The following is a 26,637-nucleotide window of genomic DNA, read 5'->3' as shown; positions in this document are numbered from 1 at the left end:
TTTTTCTTTTCTTCTCTCTTACTAATATAGGATGAAAATAATGTCTATGACCCTTTAACACCTTGGCCTCAAATTTCTTTAATAACTTCAAGTCTGTTTTGCCCAAGCCAGTTACTTAGGTCTTGCTAAAATTGAAATTATTCTGAGTCTGTGGTTTCAATTCTTTTTCATATGCAGATGACTTCCATATTTTTATCTCTAGCTCTGGCATCTTCTATAAATTTTGTTAAGCATTTCTGATGGACAAGACACTTTACTTACAATATGAATAAAATCAAGTTACTTACTAATATTCCACAGTACAACCTGTAAAGAAAATAGTCCAACCCATTCCTCTGACTTCTGTTAGCAGTATCACCATCTCCCTCATAAAACAGAAGTCCAGTCTTCTGTAATGTAGGGGCACTGAGAGCACTTAGGAAGGTCACAGCCCAAGGGCACAGGCTCACCGAAAAACCTGATGGTAGGGCCGAAGGCGTCTCTTCTCCCCACACCTCCACACCACATCAGCAGGGCTCCTGTACGGTAATAAAGGATTGCAGCCGAAAGAACTGCGAGGCACAGACTCTAGCTAAGAAGGAGTTTCTAGGGAAACCCAAAGACAACAGAAAAGACAAAAATAAAGACACCAGAGGAAATGGAACACTCAGACACCCTTAGCAACAACAAACAGTAAACACGGCATAGCTCCTACGTAGATCAGCTACTTCTCTCAGTTCCTGTTACCCAACACATCATGCCTGGCTTTCAACAAATTATGACACATGCTGAAAGGTAAGAAAAAAATACATAGTTTGAAGAGATAAAGCAAGCAAGAGAACCAGACTCAGATTATGGCAGAGACATTGGAATTATCAGACTAGGAATTAACCATGATTAATAATACTTAGGGATCTAATGGAAAAAATAGACAACGTGCAAGAACAGGTGGATGATGTAAGCAGGGATAGTGAAACTTAAGAATCAAAAAGAAATGCTAGAAATCAGAAGCATTGTGACAAAAATAATGACTTTGGTCGGCTCACCAGTAAACTGGTGACCAGTAGACAGTCAAGGAAAGAGTCATGAGCCTGAAGATATGTCAACAAGAACTTCCCAAACCGCAATGCAAGGAGAAAATGGAATGAAAAAAAAAAATGGAACAGACTATCCAGGAACTGTGGAACAGTGACAGAAGGTGGAACAAATGCGTAATGGGGCGAGCAGAAGAAATATCCGAAGTAATGATTTTGGCATTTTGCTGTTACCAAAAGGGAGGATAAAAGTAAAAATGAGGCATAATGACAAGTACTCAAAATTGATGGGCAGCTGCTTATAGGTTCACATAGATATTATACCTTGGAAATTGAAACTTTGGTTAACTTATATTGTGTTGTTAGATGTAGCCTGATATCCTGCTACCACTTAGTAGAGCGTGATTTAAATATTCTTACAGTGATGATGCTCTGATTTCAGACAACTGGCGCAGAAAACATTTTTATCTCATAGTGCAGATGAAGTGGAAATTGAACAGAAATAAGATTATCAGAGCCCAGAGGCTCTTTTTGTTCTACATATAGCAATAGCGAATTCAAACTTAAAACAACTTTACGGCAGAAAACACTTAAATTTGCAATAGGAAGAACAGTATCAGTTGTATTGTCACAGACAACATGCACTGAAATAAGACCGAAGTTCCGAATGTTTTCTGGTTGGTTTATGTTATGAAAATAACTTGTCTTTTTCTTAGTAAAAATTAGTTTTAAAAGTTATAAATAGATGCATCCTTCCCTCCTAACTTTACCCCATCTGAGAATCACTGAACTTGCTAAAATCCCTTATTTCTTTAGGAAGTGATAGGGTGCCAGGATTAGGAAATTAGACAGGAAAACGACTTAATCAAGAACCTGAAAGTCTAAAGTTGAGGTCGAATTTCACGTTGCCGACTCCGTCTCGCTCTTAGCGCTGAGCAGCATGTTCTGCCCAGCCTTCCGACGTCCGTGGACCCACTGCTCTGAGTTTCCTCAGTTTTAAATGCCAGCCTAATTTCTGTGACACTGACGCTGAGATAGCATTAAAAGGGCCACGTGTTCTTCCAATTTTACAGAAAAGTAGCAGTTCTGAATCATTAAGTGAAAAGGGTTCCGAGCTGAAGAAAAGCTTCGATGCCGTGGTGTTCGATGTGCTTAAGGTTACGCCGGAAGAATACGCGGTAAGCCTCCCGCCTCGCCCTGCCCTGGTTTTTGCACAGAATGTGCATGTGCTATTGAGCTAGAATTTGTGGGCCCAGCACAGGAGATGGTGAAGAAAAAGGGGAAAAACATCATCAAGCCAGATGTGGGACTTAATACGGAGAGTAGCACAATGGTGGAGCAAACAGAGAGATGGAAATGGGGAATTTAAGCAGAGCTGTAGATGTTTTTAGAGCGGCGTCGTAAGTTACACTTTCCGCTCGGTGAGTAAGAAGTATTGGCCCTTATGGTAACTGCTTTCGTAGTCCCCCACCTGTCCCCACTCCCTAAGCCAACTGGACTTCATTGATGTGTTAGAGGTACGTTTGTTTTTGTAAATTAAAAAATTGAAAAACGAAAGTTGAAGGCATTATTGCAATATCATGAAAGTTATACAGAAAATCTTTCCTTTCTTAACTGATGTAAGTGTTTGTTTATGTTCTCTTTCTCCTTTAACTTGTTAATGGAATGTATTGCTTTCCTGTTTTACTATATGGCCATGTCCAAATTTTCAAAATTATTTTTCTTTTCTAACTTTACCTCATTTTTCTTATGAATAGGCATGCAGTAATTAGAAATAATTATGTTTAATGTAAAGGGCTAAATTTTCATTTCCTTAAGCACTCGTAAGATTGAGGCTTTTTTTCTGGTTAAGATTTGATTATTCAGTATATTTTAGTATAGAATATAATTTTAATTTAGAATATATGTCATATCATGAAATTCCATAGAAGAAATTGTCATTTTTTTACTTTTTATTTCAGGGTCAGATAACGCTAATGGATGTTCCAGTATTTAAAGCCATTCAACCAGATGTGAGTAATTAAGAACGTTCCTTTTATTTCAAGTATACAAAATAGGCAATTTTAATATTTTAAAATGATCAAGTTATACTTCTTCAAATTTTAAATGTTTAAAGCCCTTGATGTAGCTTGTCTCTGTGTCATTCAGGCCTCAGAAACTCATGTGACATTCATAGCTATACATCATTGAGTCATAGATAGGATTGTTTGAATCATTTTGGTTGATTTGGCTTCATCGCAGTAATCTTTCTTGTGTAAGTCTGCTCATATGATTTCTCTGCTTAAAACACTTCAGTGGCTTCCTGTTGCTCTGAGGATAAAGAACAGCTTTATCCTAAGATGGTCTACAGATGTCTTCAGAGTTTCGCCTCTTCCTACCTGCTCCAGCGTCACACCCATTTCCACCGCTTTCCGGTCTGGCCACACTGGCCTGTCAGCAGCTCTCACCTCTGACCCTGTGCACGTCCTAGTTAACTCCTACTCATCCTTCGTTTCTTGGATCAAGACTGGCTTTCTCTGATCAGCTTTTCCTGTCTTCCTGTAGGCTCCCCTCACACTCTAGTTCTCCACCAGACTTGATGGTTGCAATTTGCATTTATGCATTGTGATTCAGCAAGTCTTTACTAAGTTATTCTATAGCAGGCCCTGGTTTAGTTGCTGTAGTTACAGCAGCAGACGGACTAAAATCCCTGCCCCGTGGATCTTATGAGTGAGTGAGGTGAGCCAGCGTGTCAGGAAAAACGTGACGCAGCCAGAAGAGGGCTGAACCTTACTAAACCTTTTCTGAGAAACTTACAGTTGAGGTACTTCTAACAGTACGTGTAAAGAGCTTTCTCGCTGCAGACTGTCCTGTGTGTGCAGAGACCAGTCTTGGTGACTCCCAGAGTCCCATGTCGGGAATGTCCTGTTCAGTGAAAATTATCATTTGCATTAGAATTGAAATGTAAACAATTCATTAACATAGCCAGAGGTTTGAAGAAAGTAGAGAAGACATGTAGACTTGAATTTTTCTTGTGGATGAGAATAAACCAATGGTTCTGTCAGAAGCGAGGGGCAGCTGTTCTGTCAGTTGGTGTGACTCTGGTCATCACCACGAACTTCTTGACCCCGTGGTAAGGTCAGGCTTCGATCGGAACTAGAGAAGACAAGGAAGGAACCTGTCGACCAGGGGAGTGGGTATGGCGTGGCATCGGGGGTAGCAGATAGTGCCTGCCTTGTGTCTGATCTCGTTATAGAAGCAGATTTAATATACCAGGAGGAGAGAACGTGAGCCGCTACGTTAGAAGCGAGAAGTGCCGTTCTTGGTTTAAAATATTACATTGGAGTTACATCGTTTCAGAGCTTATTCTCATTTAAGTGCGAGAATCACAGCGATGAGTTCATCTGTGGCTGAGACTTCTTTCTAAATGGCCATGTAGGCCGAGTGCTAACGGACACACTGTGTCCCTTACAGCTCCCCACTTGTGCGCATGAGACTGCCTTCGCCCTGGGAGGAACTCCCTCCCCACAGTCTCTTCCTTCCCTCAGTCTCTGTTTACAGGCTGGTCTGCGTGGGCCTCTCCCCTTCTTCCACCTCTAGATGCCCCTGCGCTGTCCCCTTCAGAGCAGTCCTTTTGAGAGCGGTAGAACCTGCAAGATGAAAGGTAGAGCGAGAATGTGACTGTACAGAACACGCCTATAAGACATAGGAGAAGCTGGGGCCCCTGCGAGGTTCAGTGGGTCTTTCCTGGGGCGGGTGATCCTCAGCTGCAGCGTTTGCCTTCCCATGAGCTTCCAGAATAAACTCGGCTGAAAATTGGGCTTAACAGTTTCTTGGCTCAAAACGAGTCCATGAATATTCTTTCAAATACACTCTTAATGACTGTTAACGAATTGCCTTTATAATTGTGAATTACTATTAGAGGATTTCTCTTTACTGCCTGATTTAAAAACCAAGTTAAATCCATTTGAACAGATTTTAAGAGGCATCGAGATTGCTGTATTCCACGGAGCCTTTGCTAGAATGGAAGCTTGTCTACGTAGCGTAGTCACTTTAAATCAGTCCTGTTCTTAGGTCAGACCCTAAGAAAACATCCTTCGAAACACTAAATTTACTTCGTTCAACGTTTTGGTGTTCGTGGGAGATGTTTTAGTGTAGAGTAACTCTTGACCAGGCCAGTAAGTGTCAAAGATAAGGTGACGCCGGTGGGAGAATTCGTTTCTTAGATTGTATTCTAGTGTCACTCAGTGAAAGATCCTGGAGTCTGAGACAGAGATCGAGACAAAGGGAAAAGCAGCTTCTTTTCTGACAGAGGAATCTCCTGGCCGTTGAGAGGGGGAGGGGGAGTGGGTCAGGATTCCTTAAAGGCCAGCTAGCCGTAAATGCGTCCAGGGTTTATTTAAGAGGGGGGTGATGGGTGAGCTCCTGGAGTCCAGTGCAGGTGCAGCTTCATAATCCATTAAACGGGTTTTCGTTGTTGCTGCTTTTTAACTTTTTATTTTGAGGTAATATATAGGAAGTTGCAAAAAAAAAAAAAAATAGTGCAGAAAAGACATTTAACCCATCACCAAGTTTTCCCCAGTTACAGCTTACAGAAGTGTAATTCAGTATCAAAACAAGAAAATGAGCATTTATAAATACATGTTCTGTAGTTCTGACATTTTACCGTATGTGTAGATTTGTCTAAGCACCACCTCAGTCAAGATACAGTTTTCCGTCACCACGAAGAGCTCCCCCTTGTGCCGTCTGCGCCTTTGTAGCCACCTGCATCCCACCCCTGCCCTGCTCCCCGCCATCCTCAGAAGCAGTGTGTTCTCCATCTTTTAGTTTGGGTTGTTTACTGTGTCAGATGGACTAGTAATGTAACCTGTCTCAAAGGGGAAATATTTTCTGAAGCAGAAACTACCATCTTAAGAGGTTTTAAAAAAACCTTGTTTCTTCACATTTTCTAATTACAAATTTCTTTTGAATGGAGGGCTTCGATGGAATTTAATCTGTTTGCTTCCAAGAACAGTGTCTACAGATTCATTCATTCCCCACCACTTCCAGCAGGGTCTTCTTAAAGGGGCAAAGCATTTTTCCATTAAGTTAATACTGTTGAATGTTCCAAGAAGCGGACGGATTTTTCAAATAAATCTCTTAGTATTTATTTGAGGAGTCACAAAAGCATTAAAATTTTTTTAATGTAAAAACGAAGCCATAATTGACCAATGTTTTTGTCTGGGTTCCTTATTTATCATCATAAACTACAATGATGAAGATAGGATCAAATGAATTGATATGTGCCTGGTATACAATGGATCTTTATATTAATGTTAACTATTATTTTTATTGCTGCTGTTAAGACATCTGTTCTCAGGATGAAGACTTTTTAAGCAAAAAATTAGTAGATTAAATCACAGAAAAGGTCAGGTGTATTGGCTGCTTGAAACAAACAAAAACAAGGCCCGCATAGGTACATAAAGAAGACTGGGGAAATGTTTACTTAGCTTTTCTTCAGGTGGTGGGTTTATAGTCTATTCACAGCACTCCTCTGCCCATTTTCTCTCTGTTTAACAAGAGTGTTTGACAGACAGTTACTCTTACAGTTGGGAAATTAAAGTATTACTATATAGAAGGGGAATTAAATACACCCAGTTTTTATAAGACTATTAAACTGGCACTCGGTAGCGACAGTGTGATTTTGTATTTCAGGAGGGCAGTTTGACAGACAAAGAAAGCCTTGGAAAAGTTCATAATCTTGGACCTATGGCTGTTTTTTAAGAAATGAGCAGAAATGTCAGAAAAGGTGCAAGAATATTCATTATTTATATTGTACCCTTAAACAGAAAGACGAAATCCGCCTTACATGCACAGAACTCTGTAATTGAGTTGAACTCTGTGTCACATGGCCACCTCGAGTGGTTTAATACGTGTAGCAGCAGTTTGGTAGAGACACTTTGATTACAGCATTAATATAAATTTGGAAATTATGCTAATTGGTTAGAAACAAATTCAGTATTTATGGATTTATCCAGGAATTTTGTCCTAAAATATGGCATCTTTATATAATTGTATAAATATGCTGTAATTTTTGGACAGAACAAATTTTTTTTAGCAGTTTGACTTTTTTAATATATTGTCATATGATGTCATTTTTATGTTAGTATCTCTGTGAAATATTTTCTGGCTGTGTAGGGAGATAATGTGAAATGAGCATATATCTAGGCTGAATGCCAGACCTTTTTTTTTTTTTACTGTAAAGTTGCTCCTGTCGTTTTATTTTTTCCTTCATTAATTTCAAACTTGAAATTAATCAAATTTTAGGTTTTAGAAAAGTAATTCCTGTCTTCAGAGCATGTGCTGCGTGTCTACCGCATCTATGTGTCGAAGTGGTAACTGTCGTCCCTGTCCTCAGCGTTCCTCCTCCCGACCGCTCAGGCCAGAAACGTGAGGCTCTTAGCCCTCCGGATGCCGCTTTCGTAGCCCGCGTCATGGGCGTCCAGGCTGTGAGCCGGTGCTGCCTCCGGCGTATCTCCCCTCCGCCACTTCTTTCCATGGCCGCCCACCCCGCCCTGCTCCCGGGGACGTTGCCTTTTTCGCGGAGCATTGTGCTGTCGTCATAACCGTTTCCTAACCTCCCCCTGACTCGAGCCCTTCCTTTTTGTTAGTTTCTGTTTCATTTAAACGTTTTGTTGAAGATACGTATGTGTCATGTGTAAGAAGTCAGATGTCGCAGGACTCAAGAGCACATGCCACAGCAGTGCCGAAGCCCCGCCGCCCCCACCCCTCCTGCCTCCGTCCAGAGCCCCGCTCGTGTCCAGGTCTCTGAGCTCTTCCTCCTTCAAGGCATTATGTCCATTCTTCAAATAATATATCTCAGTGCCTATTGTTTCTGATATTTCAACTTTGGATATGATTCATTGACTATAGAAGATGATTTCACTCTCTTAGATTCTCTTCCCCTGACATTTACACAGTTCACTTTCTTCTCTTTCCCATGTAGTTATGTCATAGTTTTGACATGAATAAGTACTCACCACTCAGCTGTTCTTTACAGTTGAGCCATGATTGCTTAAATTTTGTTTTCCTTAAGCTAATGACTTGAGCTTTCTGTGTTCTTGTCACTGATTTTTCTGCCAGAAGTGAATGTAGCGAATGTGTCTTCTCTGTGTTCAAACGCTTCAGATACTGTGTTTCATCTTCCAGAGACGTCTCTCCCAGGACCTCTGTCCTCAGAGTCGCTTGCTATCGGGACCATTGCTCATAGCTTTGTCTCAGTATCTCCCTTTACTGTTGATCTGGGGATTCCAAATACTTTCTATGTTGGTTCCTCAGTTTCCTGGATCCCATGTTTTCTTTTTCTTAATTTGCTGGTTTATTTTGATGGGAACACATCCTAGCTCTCTGAGAATGGGGACATGGAAGACAAATTCTCTTGAGACTTTCATCTGAAATGACCGTAGTATACTTTTCTACTTAATTGATATTTTTGTTGGATTTAGAATTCTAGGATTTTGAAGGCATCGTTTCAGTTGTCTTTTAACTTCCTGTATTGCTACTGAGATATCTGATACTGTCTAATCCTCGTATAAGATCTGTTTTTGTTTTTGTTTTTAATTGAACAGACTTTATGATCTTTGTCTCCAGTATGTGCCAATTTTAGATACTTACAACTTGGTTTGAGTTTTTTTTTTTTTTTTTTTATCCATTGGAATAGGCACTAGGCAGGTCTTTTCCTGTCCCTTTAAGTTTGGTGACATTCTCTTGAATCATTTTTTTCCTTTTTGATAAGTTACTTTTCTCCATTTTTATCTGTTCTCTCTTCAAATTTTTTTTCTTATTTGAACGTTGATGCTTATGAGTGGTTCTAATGAACTTAATACTTTTGCTCCTACTTTTAGCTTATTGTTTCCAAGATTTTGTCAGTTTTATCTCACAATTCTGTATACTTTTAAAATTTCTCTTACATTTTTCATTTCTAAAAGCTCTATATTTTTCTCTGAATATTTTTTATATCCTTCTGTTTTGCCTAAAGTGAGTAATATTTATTCTCATGTATCTGAGAGTAATAATAATATCATTTTATCTCTTTATTTTCTCAGTTCTCTTTTGTTCCCAGCCCTAACTCAGTTTCCTGAGTCCTTTTTCTTTTTTCCTGTAGTTTCTGTCTCTTTCTGATGGTTGGTGTTATATCACAGCAGAGTTCTTAACTTACTGTGAACCTTGTACCCCTTTAGCAGACTGAAGCCTGTGGAACTGAACCCAGTTTTTAAATCAGTGGAAATTGGTTCTATTAAAATACTCTCATCAAAATATTTTTTAAATTGTTATGCAGTAATATGTGTGCTTTTATTAACATTAAGATCTAGAAATGATGCTATAATTTTAAAGTAGTGATGAGTGTAAATATTTTTGAGATACTGTACTAACTGTAATGTGCGATGAAAATACATGATTAGTATTAGAGGCAAAGACACACGTGTTGTTCTTCTGTATTCTGTAGCCTACACTTATACTTGAGAGGAGTGTCGTTTCAGTTAGAGACTCGTGTAAAATACAGATTTAATTTTTTCCATCCAAGTGCTTGAGCCTTTTGAATTCTGTTGACAGACCTTGTGGAGGATTAAGAACCCCGTTATCAGAGGCTTCTTCATCTGTCAGGTTACTAGCTGTCAGCTCAAGGAGTGAGGCCCTGGACCGCTGAGGGGACGCTCTGGGTGATTGAATGGGCTTCACTCCGTGTGTGGGATGCTCAGCTGTCACCATCTGTGTGTGGATCTTCCTTTCCTCTTGGAACTCAGATCTCTTCCGAGAAGAGCCCACCAAGCTGCCTGTGGAGTAGAAGTCTAGTTATCTGTGTCCCCATAGATAAGTAACCGTGCCCTCTTATAGTCTACTAATAAAATCTGCTTTTGTGACTTAACCGAACGGTTATAATATTAGCTATGTTCTATCGAATAAGATTTCTAGATAAGGACACAACTGTCTTCAATGTTTTGAAATCCTTAAAATAACGAAACTGGGCTATTTCTTGCATTTATGTTTAATTTTCAACTTAATTTTCCAGGAGCTTTCAAGTTGTGGATGGAATAAAAAAGAAAAATACAGTTCTGCACCAAATGCTGTTGCTTTCACAAGAAGATTTAATCATGTGAGTTACTTATAAAATGTTGATAGTTAGTTTCTGAACTTCAGTTTCTCAATATATAATTTTTCATTAAGGAATAGTTTAACTTTTGCTATCAGTTTTGGGATATTTTCAGCCAATATCTCTTCTCTGCATGATCTCTGTTTTTTCCTTCTGTAATTCCTATTGGTTGGAAATTTGTTAGACTTTGGCACTTTTCTACCTGTCTCTTAACCTGTCATATTTTCCGTCTGTCCCTCTGTGCTCATTCTGTGTGATTGTCTCAGATCTCTATTTTAGTTAACTAATTTTCTTCAGAAGTGTAATATGTTTCAAATCTATGTGCTTTTATACTAGTATCAAGTTTCTCTTATTAATTTCTTAAGTCATTTTCAATACTTGATGATTTTTGCGTAATTATCTAAAGTCCTTGGGGTACTAAATCGCTGTTATTTCTGTTGATCTTTCTTCACAGTAGTTTGTTTTCTTACACATTTTGTAATTTGGATCGAGTGCTCACGCGTCCTTTTAAGCTTTATCAGTGGGGATTTCACTGCTGCCTAGATTGAGGGTGCAGCCCCCCTGGGAGACGCTTCGCTTTCACCTGTACCAAGGGTGTCACAGACCTGCGACTGCCTGCCCTTTGTGTTAAAAGTTTAGGTTAGGGACCATCCCTACTTCTCTGTACTGAAAACTTGAGCTCAGGGCAGGTTACAAATTCTTATGAACGACTTATTTTTCTCATTCATCTATATTGCCCACATCATCCAGAGGTGAATTGTTTTAGTGAACTTTTTCACCAGAATTGTAGCCCTTTGAAGATCTCTTAGAAACAAATGGGGTGAGTGGGTAGAGGTGTGAGGCCTTGTATTATATCTTTGAAAAAGTGTTAGATTCTAAGCCCCTGTGTTACTAAGAGGAAATTCTCCCTTTCTTTTAACCACCACTTTGCCCTTATTTTCTTCTTTGTTTTTGGCCTTTAGGGAAATGTTATTTTCCTTTCCAGTTAGGTATGTACTTAACAAATAATACTAAAACAACAGTTATCTTTAACACAGCATTTCCAGGGGTTTATAGTAAATAGTTTCCCAGGTTGTTTTGGTCCACTGTCTTTTCCAAAATAGAAGTGGGTTAAAGTTTTTAAAAATTGGAGTAAACCATTAATAGAGACACAGGGCAAACATGTCTAGTACTGAATTCCACATTTAGGATATTGCTTTTAAGGTTTTCTGAGGTGGTTAGAATTTATCATCACAGTAAGTTTTCTCTTTGCTGTACAAATGCATCATATTACAATAGCTACAAATTGACTCCAGATTTAAGCACTCATATTATCCTTAAGCCAAAAAGTTGTCAGAGTCCAATATGTCACAGTGTACCAAAAGCTTTTATCCTTCTTCTGGATCACAATTGATCCTGTAGTAAGCTCCATTACTTAATTACTCCATTTCTCTAATTTCATAGGGTCACAGGAGATCTGAAGTAGCAAATTTGAAAGAAGTTAGGTTCACTCTAAAAGGCTCTTCTTTCTAGCTGCATCTTTATTTTTAAAATGAGTCTCTTGTAGACAGCATATAGTTGAGTCTTCCTTTTGTTAATCCAGTCTGACAATCATTGCCTTTCAATGTAGACTTTCAGAGGATGCAACGGTAGTTCAGAGAGTTTCCGAGGAACGCAGGGCCTGCTGCAGTATCCTGTAACTCACTCGTTTGCTTTATCCTATGTGAGAGTCTCTGAATAATAATACTAATGCCAATAATATTCCTGTGAACACACACATCTTTTGTAGATGTTCTGATTTTTATAATTGTCCTTTGTATTGTACTACGTACTACGTACTATGTACTTTGTATTGTCCGAGCATATAGGCGTTGTGTGATGCACTGTCTTTGAACCCTTATTTAGCCTTGGTGCTGTTAATAGGTGTATGTTTAATACTACTGTCCTTCCGTTGATGGTCCTATTCCTTTTGTTTATCTGAAGCTCTTTTGTCTGTAGATTATTCAGGAAGGGCTCATTGGAACAATAATTCCTGAGTTCTTAAATGTTGGCAAGTTGGCCTATCTTATGTGTAAAATTTTCTTCTTTTGATTACATTTGATATATTATTCCTTTTTTTTGAGAGAGTGTTGCTGTTGAAAAGTCTGATAATTAAATTTTTGCTTTCTAAAAGATCACTTTCTCTTTTTGTCTCAATAACCAAAGATTTTTTTTTTTTTAAGTCCAGTAACTTTATTAAACTATCTTGGTGGTGGGTCATTCTGGGTCAGTACTCTAAGCAGGGTTGGCTTTAGCGAGGACTGTTGACCAAGAAGCACCTACACTTAGCCTTTTTCAGCATGATTGTCTCAGCATAGTTGACATCTCACATGGTAGTTTAGGGACCCAGAGAGAATGTTATAGCATGACCTTGTCCTAGAAGTCAGCATTAATTTCTTTAATCCTCTCTTCAAAGTACTCCCAAGCCTGTCCAGATTCAATCAGAGGTGATATATACCCCAATTTTAAATGAGAAGAATGACAAAGAATTTGCAGTCATGTTTTAAAATCACCTAATCCTAAAATTTGTCTGACATTAAATTTAATTAAGTCAATGATCGTGCAGTTTAGATTGTATTTACAGTTGATAATTGCTAAGGTTGTTAAAATATCTAAAGAATAGGTATATTTTAGAAGTCAACTTAATTAGAATCAGGGATATTATCACCATTAGTAGCCCAAAAAGGATAACAAACATGAAGATGGCTTTTTAAAAACATATACATTTTACTTTTGCATATTCATTTGTAAAATGTATGCATTTTAACAGATTGTTTATTGATGAACGTTCTAAGTAAAAGCTGAAATATTTCTCACTAAAAATTGGTGAAAAAATATGAGATAGTGGCATCAATTTTTGTAGTACATGAACTAAAACGTTACATACATAGAACATTTTATCATATGATAAGGAAACTGTTTTCACCAGCACGGAACATTTAGTAATGTTATAGATCTAGTGATGAATCCGATGAATGATTTTTAATGCTTTTTAAAAGAAATCATGAAGATGAGTTTCATTGAACTAGAAAGTACTGTATAATTTTAAAAATATCTTAATATACTCTTAGAATGACTCATGTATTTGTCTTTATGATATTTGATTTCATTTTATTTATACCAAGAAAACCATACTTGAGATTCTTCACACTGTGATTCTGCTCAGTGGAAATAAATGGCAATGTGAGATCACACAGCCACAGAAGAACACGCTATAAGTAGCATATTTTATAATGCCTGATCTTAGAACTTGCACGATTCTCCCAGTGTCTGCCTATATATATGAAGTATATATGACATCCGAAGATTAGTTATGTCCAAGATTGGTAATGAGTCAAGGGAAAGAGAAAGTATTGTTTTTCAACAGCTATAGATAGTTCTTCAAGTAGCTCTTGTCATTAATTTGATCCTGGTGAGTAAAGAATCATGCCATTCAACTATATTTAATTTTTCTTTGCAGGTAAGCTTTTGGGTTGTTAGAGAGATTCTTCATGCTCAAACATTAAAAATTAGAGCAGAAGTTTTGAGCCACTATATTAAAACTGCTAAGGTAAGAAAAACTTGTGTGTTTAAATTTTGAGTTCAAGCATTCAGCATTGTTCATGGATATTTGCTTGTAATCCCTTAACATTTATTGATGCTGGAAAATAAGGCCTAATGATTTTATATGTCAGTTTTTTAAATGGGACGCCTGTTTTCTCTGCCTTTTCCTTTATTCTTCTTCCCATTTTATATCTTTTCTCCCTCTGTCAGAGTAGCTGAATTATAGGATTAATTTGACTGGATAAGTAAGCAGAGGTCAGATTATGGTGAAGTATAATATTTAAATATCGGACTGTTCTATGGGTGATTGGCAAAGCCTTGTCGGACTAATCAGGCGTGTGCATACCGGTTCTTTGCTTCCGAACTGGTTGACTCTGCCAACCACGTGGAGCAGTTGTGGTCTGACAGTCTGTGGCACTAGGTGGCAGAGCTAGCCTTCTGCAAATCTGGTATTTTACAGAGGTGTCATAAAATTTTTAAAAACATTCTTTGTGGTATACTAGATAAATACTGGGTTTTAGCTAATAAAAATTCATGACTTTTCTCAATAGATTCTGAATTTGCATTATTGTTTTCTGCTGTTTTTTTTTTTTAGTTTTTTACGTACTAGCACGTTCCAGTCAAAACCACCAAATTTTGCCCATCAAACCTGCTGTTATCCTTCTCATCAAAGACTCATTTAATTCCAGTTCAAACTTTTAGACTTTGAGTTATTTTTGACAGTGCTTTGCTTTTATCCCGTGCCCTAAACTCATAGTTTTGTTTTCTCCTCCCCATCACATCACTGTTGCTTAAAATCCTTCTGTTCTGACTCTACCTTTTGTATTCAGTTTGTTATAAAATTGGCAGATCTTTTACTTCTTTTAGTAGATTGTATCAGGGTTCTCTGGAGACACAAAAAGATTTATATATATAATTTATAAATTGATACAAGGAGGTGGCCCGTGCGGTGGTGGGAGGCGGGCCGTGTGGTGGCGGGAGGGGGGCCCGGCACGTCTGAAATCTCAGCAGGCGGCAGCCTGGCACTCTAGGCAGGAGTTCAGGCTGCAGTCAAGAAGCAGAATTTCTTCTTCTCAGCGAAACTTCTGATTTCTTAGGACATTCAGATTCTCTGAAGACGTTTCAGCTGATTAAACGCAGCCCATTTTGTCATCGAGTCTAATGTTTTCATTAAAATCAACTGATCATAAATGTTAACCATATCTATGAAGTATTTTCACAGCAACACTTAGATTACTGTTTGATTAAATAAGTAGGTACTATATAGCCCAAATGACCCATAAAACAGTCACATAGACAAAAAAGAATATTTATAAATCTATCTAAGGTATCAAAAGAGTGACCCAGTGGTTAGCCGTGTACCCACTTCGAACTCCCGGACGTATCTCCATATGCAGCCCCCTGCCCTCCCACTACACTCGGAGCCACTGCCCTTAATGTTATGTTTGCTTTTCTTTTATAGTTCTTCTGTGTGTATGTGTCCCTGAATAATATGTCGTTGTATATGTTTTGAATTTTTGAATTTGAGTTTTGAGTTTTCGAATAATACTTTTATACTTTCATAACGTTTTTCTTTTCTTTTTTCTTTTTTTTTACTCAGCAGTGCTACTGAATGGTTTGGGGTATCTCTGTTGTATTCTGTTGTTTGCATATACCACAGATCATTCAGCGTCTTCTAGCTTGGATAGTTTCCAGATTTTTGCTGTTACAAACATTGCTACTATAAAGCCTACAGGAACCTATATGACTCTCTTGGCGCTTCTGTGAGGGTTGAAGCCATAGAAATAAAGAGAGAAAAGACAAAATTCCTTCAAAGAAATGACAATTAGACCAGTAGCTTTCATTGACTCTGATGAGAATGAACTTTTTTTTCTGTTTTGGCCATTTATGTTTTCTTTCTTAAAATGTCTGTTCATGATCTTTGAACAATTTTCTGTTATGGTGTTGGTCTTTTATCAATTTTTATAGGAGTTTTTTTTTAATATAACTTTAGTTTCTAGTTCTCTGTTATATGCTTTGTATACATTTTCTTACTTGTGGCTTATTTTATCATCACTCTTTTCATGTTATCTTTTGATAAAGATTTTTTTAGTTTAGAGGTCAAACTTATTAGTTTTCAATTTTTATTGTCTTATTTAAGAATGTCTCATTTAAGAAAGCTTACTATATAGGTTCTGAGAATATCAAAGATGTTGATACTTGAGTATTTAATCTATCTGGAATAAAGTTCATATATAATATGTATGATTATGGATTCTACTTCATAATCTTCCATGAATAATCATTCTGGTAGCATTTTTAAAGATCTTTTTTATAAGCTTTAGAAATTTTGTCTGGTAGCATCTTTATGTCATCCTCGTTCTTGAAAAATGCTGTTTCAGACTTAGAGTTGTGTATTTATTTTTTTTATTTACTCTGCTTTGGATTCTTGCAGTTTCTGGCCCTAGGAATTAGCGTCTCTCACTAATTTGAGAAAATAATCTGCCATTATCTCAAATATTGTTTCTAGTCCTTTTATATATATATATATATATATAATTTCTTCTACAAATTAAATTAGATAAATGTTGGCCTATTTTGCTATAGCTTCATGTTTCTTATTTTACATTAAAAAAAAACTCTTGGCTTCTTTTTGCATTCTAGATGTCTACATATTTAATTTTTATTTTATTTGAAGCCAATAACTGGTATTGTTCTCCATTTGTAAATTCCTGTTTCCTTGTGATTTTTCAATTGTCCATTTCCCTTTTTTTTTTTTTTTACTTGAGTTCATATTTTTTGAAACTTTATGGGAGTTCTTCGAGACCTGGGTTAAGGTGGTACACTAGTCTGAGTTCTCCAGAGAGACAGAACCCCTTACCTTTTCTTAGTTCCAGTGTTCAAAAAAGGTGTTTTTTTGCCTTGTAGTGTCTTGATCATGAGGACAATCCTAAATGACTGATTTTTAGAGAGGGACATTTTGGGATGTAAGCACCTTGTAGTATGAAGAAATCTGGGAAATTAGCAATAAATGTCAACTATATCTCTTGATAAATTGGTAGAACCTATTCGTAGCTAGGCATTTTCTGCAGAAGACAAAAGCGAGGTGTAATATTGGGAATCAGGTGGCTGCCCACCGTGAATGAAGCGTAAAGGATCCAGGATTCAGGCAGGAGGACGCAGGAAATTGAGGAGGACTGTAGGTAGCAGGTGTGAACCCTGGCCCTGGAACAGTGGGAGTGCTGAGTAGGAAACCAGAGCAGGGTCCTGGGCACAGACCGTGTCTTAAAACTTGGATCATAAGACAGAGGCTTAGTAATATTTAAGTATAAGGAAGGAGACTGCCTACCAGAAACCAGCATGCCCCATCATACCAGGTAAACTTGACACTGAGTCATAACTTTGGCTTTTTGAATGTATTAACCCAGCTAAAGGTAGATTGGTTCCCAGAGCTTGGAGACAATGCCAGGTTAGAACATGAAATTTCTGTTATGGGCCAAAATCAGCTTACTGTAAACATAGCAGGTACTCTAAAAATAAATCTCAACAGTGAAGTTGATAAGTTCTGGAACACTACCAATTGCCTAGATTTTAGTTCCTGTTAATATAATGTTTTTTTGTATTCATGCTATTAATTTTCACCTCTTTTTCCCTTTTTTCTTAAATCTTCAGAAATTGTATGAGCTGAATAACCTTCATGCACTTATGGCAGTGGTTTCTGGCTTACAGAGTGCCCCAATTTTCAGGTTGACTAAAACATGGGCGGTGAGTAATCTTCCTTAGTTAATGAAAGGTTAGACTTTCGGTTAGAAGTAAAGATGTATTAGTTTCTTTTGTAGTTTTTAGTAAGGTTAAAATCATGATAATAGATAAGATTTTTAAAGTTACTTTGTACTCTGTTCTTAGAAACCTACATTTTTCCCTCCCAACTGTTTCATTAGACCTGTCAGGTAATTTTTGGGTAAGTTACAGCTCAGTATTTGAGTTCCCTTTGGGAAATCATCTTCATAGAACCTCTTTAAGCACATTTGACAATACAGCATTTCATCTTTACTGATGGGAAAGTGTAAATGCAAAACAATTTGAAGAAGTTCTAAATTATAAGTTTCAAAAAAATACACTAATTTAGATTTCCATTATTTTTTAGTTGATAAGCTCTTGGGTTTTTTTTTCCTTAGGAATAGGGGAAAGTCGGATAGTTAATGTGGAGTTATGTAGTGGTGCTGCGCATTCTGACATTATTTTGATCCCATTTTGTGCTGTTACTTTAATCAGGTCGGGGTGTGAGTTTTTGACTTCTACAAATTTGTGTATTTTCGTATTTGAGTGATGTGATACTGGCCTCAAGCTTTCTGGGTATTTTTCATTTATATTTTATAGGTTAAATTTTACATTTAACTAAGTCATTTCATATTTAATACTGTTCTTTAATATTAAAGAGGAAGGGCTTTATTATATTTTGTACAGAGGATTGTGTTCTTAGGGTTCTGTGATAAAGACATGGCTGACTATAAAAAGCTTCTCTTTTTTAATTACTAAAATATAACTTTTTAATTAGGCTAGTGATGCTTTCACTTTTCATAGTATCTGACGAGACAGATGTCTCTCATGAAAACCAGGGTAGATGTCTATATTGGAAAAACAGTGTGGAAGAACTTGAATCCTCTTTATATTTTATTTGTATCTTAGAAACGCTTAAGTGAAGGGTTTTTCTACTTTAAAATTTATTTTTAATAATGATGAACTTATTCTCTTTTCTTAAAATTTGAATTTCATGGGAGGAATGGAAATGATTATAAATATACAGTTATAAATTCCATCTTTGAAGTTTTATTGAAAAGAATTATACTGTGATTTTTATTGTGGTTTTAAAATGAGGTACATTTCCTTCAAGTTAATTATTATTTTCCTTGAAGATATTTTTATTGTCTCCCTCAAGTATTTGTAGGGAAAAGAATTTTTTTTTTTTTTATTTAGTAACAGCTCCATTATTAATCAATAAAATTATTGGTGTTTACAAAATATTCCGTACTGTTTCAGGCACTGTGTAATTGCTCAACAACTTCAATTAGTGATATAGACAGTCCCATTCTTATATAGCTAAGATTCTACTGGGAGAAGATAAACTGTAAATAAATAAATATATATCATAAATAGTGAATGCTCTGAAGAAAATAAAAGCAGAATAAATGGGATAGAAAGGAAAGCAGGGAAATGTTTCAAATAATATGTGGTAAGAGCATCTCTGATAAGTGGCAGTTGGGAAGAGACCTGGAGGGAGTGAGAAAGCCATCCGTGTGGATGTCTGGGAAAAGAGAATTCCAGGCAGACGTAATAGCCAATATGAAGGCCCTGATGACGTTCAAAGCATAGCAGGGTGGTCACTGTTGACAGCGGAGGGGTTGGAGGCAGATGAGTCAAAAGAGAAGTAGCATCGAGTCAGAGAATGGAGATGCATTTCTCAGTGATATTCAGGGAGGTATAGAGAAATGAATGTGAGGGGGGGGGGTCCTAGTTTATACATATGAAGTTCGAGTTGTCATAAATATCCATGTAGAACTGTAAGGTCAGGTTTAGGTCTACAAGTTTAAAGAGCAGCTGGGGCTACCGATACAGTTTTGTGATCATCGGCATAAAGGTATGTAAAACGTGAGGTTGGGTGAAGATTACTTATGGTGTGAACACGGATAAAAAGCCCTGGAACCATCTTTGTGAGTGGGTGGCTGAGAGTTTTAATATGTTCTGTTCCTTGCTTAACCCTGTGATCACCTTTGAATCTCAGTCTCCTCTTCTCTGAATCAATCCACAGACTTTTCTATTTAACTCATGGGAGAATTTTATAGGTGGAAGTGTTTTTGCATGCTATAAAATAACACTATTATTTTATGGTACAAAAAAGTGAAGTATGACATCATAAGGAAATAGTAACTTCATGTTTAAAGAAAAAATAGTTTTTTCAGAATCTTCGGAATAGTTAAAAAATATTTTCTGAACCTTTTAGTTAATATTGTTTGGGTGGACTGAGCTTGCTTTGCTTTTATTCCCCTTGATTATCTCTGTTTTTCAATGCATTCACAACAGATCTACCCTCAAGCTTCTTAAAACAATTTCAGTTGATTGTTCCACTGTGTATGATACAGCACTGGTCAAAGGGATCAAAGAAAAATGCCTTGTCAAAAATCCAAAAATATAAATCTGTTTACATAGATATTATAGCCATGGTTCGATTTGTCAAGAAAAGTTTGGCAACAGAAAGTGCTTAACCATTTCAAATAGTAAAAATGAAAAATAATGTCTTATAATTTACTAAGTAACTTAACGATTTTATGTACATATAAAAATATTTTATCATTAGTAGATTTGGGTTTATTATCTTAATAGATATGTCTGATTTTGTAATTTATGTATTACCAAAATATAATTAAAGATGATATAACTTTGAAATTAAATTCAAATTTACAATAAATACAACTTTAAATCTTTGCTATAATAAAATGGGATTTGGAAATAACTTAGGCTTTTCTGTTTGTTTTTTAGTTATTAAGTCGAAAAGACAAAACTACCTTTGAAAAATTAGAATATGTAATGAGTAAAGAAGATAACTACAAAAGACTCAGAGACTATATCAGTAGTTTAAAGATGACACCTTGCATTCCTTATTTGGGTGAGTGATGTCACTGCGTGTTCATTATGCTTAGTGGTTGCTCTGCCTTAATCAGTAATTTATATAAAATTCAAGGTATTTTAAAAGTGTATGTCCTTTAAAGAAGTTGCCGTGTTTGTTAAGCTGAAAAAACTGACTAAAGGAATATGTTACCTCATTGCCTAGAATATATTTTTATATTAAATTAGCCTTTTGCCCTTAAGGTTTTTTTTCATAGACTGTCATTTTTTCTTAGAGGTGGACCATACGGTGGAACAATACATTTTAGCTATTTTAGTAATACTTTTAAAGAATGGAACTGTAGTTTGCAATGCATTTTAATATTTAACTTTAGCTTAAACTATAAAACTGTTTACCATTAAGAAATTGATGGAGATTTATCGACTTTATGTTGAACATCATGAGTTTATATTTTATATAGCTGGCTGATATTTCAGGGTGAATTATGAAATGTAGTCTCAATGAATGTTGGTATCATTTTCCTGGACATGCGTTATTTAACTGTGGAAATCTAGCTCAGTGCTGAGACACATCTGTATCTTATAAATGATTTGACTAAGGATTTATCTCTTTACTGTATATTTTACAGTATTTATAAATTTCAAGAATTATTTACGCAATAACATTATAAGATAATTTTCAACAAAATATAATGTTTTGTTAGGTGTTTGAATTCTCAAACTGTCCCTTTTAAAATGTATGTGTAAATTTAAATACAGAAAATACTTTATATACTATATATAACATATATATGGTGTGCATAATCTTTACCTAGTATAAAGTAAAATAAATTGATTTGACCCCATGTAGAGAGTAATCAAATGATAAACATTTATTTCTTTCTAATATCGCTTCTTCTCCCATCCCTACTCTTCTGCATAACTACTCAGAGCAGATTTTACAATAGCTATTTTTGGAAATCGTTGAAAGCCCTGTCGTTTGCTTAGGGGTTGCCACGGTGTCATCTTCGAAGTCTTCACAGTACCAGGGACTTAGAAGACAAAAGTAGAAACAGAGGCAGCTGCGCACTCCCATCCGGCTGCTGTAGCATGGCAGCCTGAGTCTGTTGGAGAAGAGCTGAGTCCCTAGAAGGTTGGGGGACACCCTAGGATTCCTGTGGGAATGGGGAGTGTGGTGTACCCTGTGTCGCAGGCGGGAGAGCGCTCGCCACAGTACAGATGCTGCTGCTCGTGGTCCGTTTCTCTGACAAACAGCTGGGGGCCGTAGTAAGCGTGAGTGCCCCAGAGAGGCTCATTTCTACTGTAGCCTTGGCTGAGCCCATCCTGGACAGTGGTTTGGGAGAGGATGAATAGAGGGTTTCAGAAATATCATCAGTGTCTTCATGCTGCATGAGAACATACACTTTTTATAGCGTAAAGAACATTAGATTGGAAACTGGAAACCCTCAGTTCCAAAATGGCTCCGCCGTACTAACTTTCGAGGCCATTGTCTTCTTTGAGCCTAGTTCTCGTACCTGGAACTAGCGCACACAGGGCCAGAATCACGTTCTTCCTGACGCTGGCTGGGCCCCAGCGATCTCCTCTAATTCAGGAGGTGGAAGACCTGGCTCCTCGTCCTCAGACCTGACAGATCCTCAGTCTGAAGTCTTGATTTTGCATCTTTCCAATTATACCTGCTAAGCTCTCATTTTAAAATGTACTGATTCTGTGATTATATTTTTTCTCATCAAAATGTTTTTCTCAGATTTCATAATTTTCTCTTTTAGAAAAGGAAATCAAGATTATTTTCCATTGAAAATGAGAAAATGGCAGAAACAATATAAATCGTTTGCTGTGATGTCTAGTTCAGGGGTCTTCGTTTTACATATTTTTTTCACAGCGGACACTTAGGACTCGAAGTTGTGCATGTGCATGTGTGTGCATTCTTCACGCGCATACAGAGAAACGGGGAGGAAGCCACTGGCACAGCCAGTTCAGTGGGATCTGGAGCGGTTTTCTGTCAGAGGGGAGACCCGTTTTCTCTCAGCCCTGATACCGGAAACACCGCCGTTATTTCTGTACGTTAAAGCAGATGTGGACGTTACCTTTCCTGTATCTTCAGTTTGGTCTCCAGTGACTCTTTCGTCTGTGTGCCCATGACTCAGAATCTTCCTTCTCACTGTTACCATGTAGTTTTCCTTCACTTCATACGTAAGCTAATTTAAAAAGTTCCCTATTCTGCCTTTCTCCTTTTTCTTGCCGTGTCCTTTTGCTCAGCAAACTGTTGTCTCCCTCTTTGCTTGTAAAAATTTTCCCAATAAAGTCACCACTGACTTCCTAGTTGAAACGTTTGATAAGTATTTCTCAAGTCTCATCTCAAATCGTTAGGTTGACACTAGTTATTTCTGCTTGAAATTCTTACTCCCAGCCCCAGTCTTCCTCAGTTTACCTTGTACATTTCTAGCTTTTATTGGCTCCTCTTTCTCCGTGTTTCTCTCAAATCTATTCTTATAAAGTTCTCAGTTCATTTTCTGCCTTACTCTTTGCTCTATTTGCTGTGATCTCGTTCACACTTTTTCCATGTATCGCCTGATGATCCTAGAGCTAGACTAGACCCGAGTGTCCAGCCATCTGTGTAATTCCTGGGGCCCGGTAACATTTTAGTGACACACTGATTACATGAGATACCTACGGGGAACTAACTGAGCATGTACAGAAGTAAATTCATCATCTTTCTGCTTCCTGCATACCCGAACCCCATCTTATCGCCCAGTTTAGTCTACCAGTGATTATAGTATAGCATTGTCTACTCTAGAAATCTGGGGGTTTTTTTAACTGGATTTATCCTTCTTGTTTACTTCTCGAATTCTCCGTTGAAATGAGATGTGTGTTTCTGTGGGTTATCCAAGAATTAGAAACCAAAGGGGAGAAATGGCAAAGAACCAAAGTTAAAGAATATACACTTTAGCATCTACATAATCATACATATTGCTAGGCTTCATATAATTATTTATCTCTGTTCTAGTTTGTGAAGCTTCTGAGATTGCGGTACGATTGTGGAACATTTGACATAAACATTTGGTAGACTTGGGAAAGGAAGGTAAAACATTCGTCAGATAAGTTATTGTGACTTGGTTTAGTTTATTTCCCGTATGAAAATCATTTTAATATAGTGACGGTTTTGTTTTATAGCAAACCTCGAGATTAATTGTATTCCATCTATGAAAATATGCATACATTATTAAGGAAATGTGAAGCATTTTCAGCTTGCACAATTTGTCGACAGCTTGATTTATTTACTCCATGGACAGCTGGATCATTTTTTCATTCCTGATCTTAAAGTGTTTAGAACAATGAAGATTTAACAATACTTGGTTCGTATTTTGTTCTAATTTAAGATGAATAGGATGGTGGCTTTTTAGTTATACTTGTCTTGACTTCAGAATTCATAAAAAACTAGGCCTAGTACAGCATTTATTCCTCTGATGCTGTACATGCGATAGGACAGAACCTACCCTGAGACATTTGAAAGATAATATGCGTCTTGCAGATTGGCAGCTTCTGTTTTACTGTCCCTCTTCTGGTATTCAGAATTTACATAATGCTGCTCCCCTTTATCCGTCTGCAAAGGCTCTTATGGAAAGAATGTATCAACCAGAAGAACCTGCAATGCCTAGAGAGAAGGTAAAGGCTAGCCATCTGTTTCTTTACATAAGATCTGATCCAGACTAATGGTGCTTTTGCCCCTAAAAATTATGATTAAAACCAGCCATTCTTTGTGAAGCTTTAAAAAGAAGGTAGCGGGTTATATGCTGACAAAACTTTTATTTTGATACTACCAGATTTATCTATAACTCAATGTGGATTACATTTTAAGAAGTAGAAAACGCATTCTTGGCTTTCAACTCATCCCTTGAAAAATGGTCTCTTCTGTTCTCATTCAAGGTAAAAATTAGTCAGCCTGGACAATATGGTGAAAAATTCTTAGAATAGGGATACAGTTTTTCTGGAGAGGAATAGTTTGGCAGATCTCAAGGAAAAATTGTTTTGTATGAGAATTACTCCTTTCAATCTGAAAATCATTAACAGCAATCATTTGTTCTTGTCGTTGGAGAACAATCTTAAGGGGCTCGTGGAAGAATTTGGCATGAGCAGTTTTGCTTTGCTGGAGAGAGAGAAAAGTAGAACATCGTGCAAAAATCATTTAGTTGTGTGAAATGTGATATTCTACATGTATATTTTCTAGCCTCATTTCTACTTTATTCACGTTATAATGCAGTGGCTCAACCAGTTCAGGATGTTTTCTGGGAAAGAAGGCATATTTTTAAAACTATGGAAATAAATAAATTGTTGCCGTTCTATATATTGTTTTCTATTAAATAGAAACAGACTGCCTTGTAAACGCTCCTGCTCTTCTGCAGAATGTGAGTATGTTGCTTTGATGTTTGTAGGTGTGAGTCCCCACTCCTGTAGGGCGAGCTCCCCCCAAACGCTTAAGTTTTCGTTTAATATGTTAGATTTTCATAATAGGCCTCTTTTGTGTGTGTTTTTGGAGAAGAGAAAAGCCGTCCTTACAGCTTTCTGTAATATAGTGCCCTCTCCATCCCCCGTTCTCTGAAAAGCACTAGTTTTATTTCCATGATGATGTTCCCATTCATCTGTCGCCCCTGCAGCAGGAGGTCATCCCTTCTTTGTCTGGATTCAAGGCTTTATCCTTAGCATCTAGAACAAAAGCAGGCACTTAGTAATACTTGACAGTTGAGTTAAGTAAATGATCCCTTTCTGTCTCTTCCCATTGTTGCAGTAACTTTGTTTTAAATACAATAAATTTATCTGTGTGGCATTTTTATATACATCAACTCCCTACCCACCCCCAGTTCTCTTTTAACACATCAGCTGGCCATCGAATACTTGCTTAGCAGGATGCTTGGTTCTCGGATGTATAGCAGGGAATTAAATGAACTTTGTCCCTGATTTTATGGAACTTCACATCTCTACAGTACCAGAGGCTTGGGTTAAGATTATTACTTTGTGAATGAATAATCCTTCCTGTCTCTGTGTCATGGAAGAGGGAGCTACCAGCCTTGTTAGGGATGGTCTCATCACAGCTAATGGAATGTTTAAAGCATGCCTCGATTTACAGGATCTTCAGGTTTTATCTGATCCTTTTATTTTTCGGTAGTTTTTGCCTTTTTTGCTCTCTCAGTAGAATATGGTTCTGTGATATTACATTAGTTTTGGAACTTCTATGTACACATATTTTCAAAAATAATAGTTTTTATTCACATTTCTATTCAGATCATTTCAACAAAACCCAAAGCTTTCTGCAGCTCTGTGGGGATTGAGATTTTTTTCTTCCCCGTTGGTAGAATTGTACTTGTTAAATGTATAAAAGATTCTGACACTGATCTCAGAAATGCCTAATGGTTAAAAATTGTCGTTGGCATTTGATAGTTGAGTTTTATTCCATTTTCCTTTCTTTGCTTTGATTTGCAAATAATATACACCATGGATTACTTTAGGTATTCTTCTCATTAGACTACATATTGTATTCTGAAACAGCAGTAGAGCATGTTCAGTCGTTTTCTTCTGAATCCTGAGAATGAGCTCTAAGTGGCAGCTAGCCTAGTTTTTTCTTGGCCAGAATGACATCCCTATTTTCCATTACCTCATTTATATTCTCTTTTACCCTTTTTTTTTTAATGTATTTAAAATTCTTCTAACATTCTTCAATGGTATACGTATTTTCTGAAGTTTATTTTAGATCACTCAAAGACTTGTGATATAGAAGGGCTGGGGGCTGGGGTTGCGTTAATTTCTTCCCTGTGTTCACAGTTTTTCTTTGTGTATCTCTTTAAAAAATGTATAGTAGCTTTATAGGTCTGCATTTTAATCATGAACGGAATTAGATTCCCCCAGTTCCAACAGCTTTGTCAGTAGTGTTTCCAACTGTTGAGATTTCAATAATTTGTAATTTTTCAAGCAAACCTTAACAGGAGGATAATAATAAAAATCTTAATCATTAACATTTATTCATCACTTAGTACCATATCCTCAATACTCTGTACTTCACATAAATTAATTTATATGACAATTTTATAAGGTAAGTGATAATATTATTCAATTTTACAAGGGCAGAAACTGAGAAAAGGGAGGTTAAATTGATTTGTTATAAACATATGCATTATAACTTTTGTTTATAGTTCAAAAAATTATGAAATTAGTATTTTGGGAATCTGTACTTAGATTGTAGCTTTGAGTTTATTCTTCAGTCTATCCTATAATTATCCATAGAATTACAACTTAATAACTATTACCCCCACTGATAAAATTGAAAACCAAGCGTATTTTTAGATGGCTTTTTTGAGGGTA

At 36.9% G+C, this 26,637-nt stretch overlaps 1 protein-coding gene across 5 annotated transcripts in view; it reads left to right on the top strand.

Moving 5' to 3' along the window:
- The window catches only part of RALGPS2 (Ral GEF with PH domain and SH3 binding motif 2), a 173,022-nt gene that overhangs the window by 88,061 nt on the left and 58,324 nt on the right, over positions 1–26,637 (top strand). For all 5 annotated transcript variants that reach the window (XM_016141197.2, XM_016141196.2, XM_016141200.2 and 2 more), the window contains exons 3-8: positions 2,087–2,191; positions 2,975–3,025; positions 10,042–10,125; positions 13,601–13,690; positions 17,335–17,427; positions 20,200–20,326. In XM_016141197.2, coding sequence (XP_015996683.2) covers positions 2,087–2,191; positions 2,975–3,025; positions 10,042–10,125; positions 13,601–13,690; positions 17,335–17,427; positions 20,200–20,326 — 550 coding nt within the window. The remainder of the gene's footprint in view (positions 1–2,086; positions 2,192–2,974; positions 3,026–10,041; positions 10,126–13,600; positions 13,691–17,334; positions 17,428–20,199; positions 20,327–26,637) is intronic.

The sequence above is a fragment of the Rousettus aegyptiacus genome, unplaced genomic scaffold, assembly GCF_014176215.1.
Source record: "Rousettus aegyptiacus isolate mRouAeg1 unplaced genomic scaffold, mRouAeg1.p scaffold_m13_p_17, whole genome shotgun sequence".
In the NCBI taxonomy this organism is placed as follows: domain Eukaryota; kingdom Metazoa; phylum Chordata; class Mammalia; order Chiroptera; family Pteropodidae; genus Rousettus; species Rousettus aegyptiacus.
Note: the sequence above shows the minus strand (reverse complement) of the source record. Positions and strands in the feature narration are given on the sequence as shown.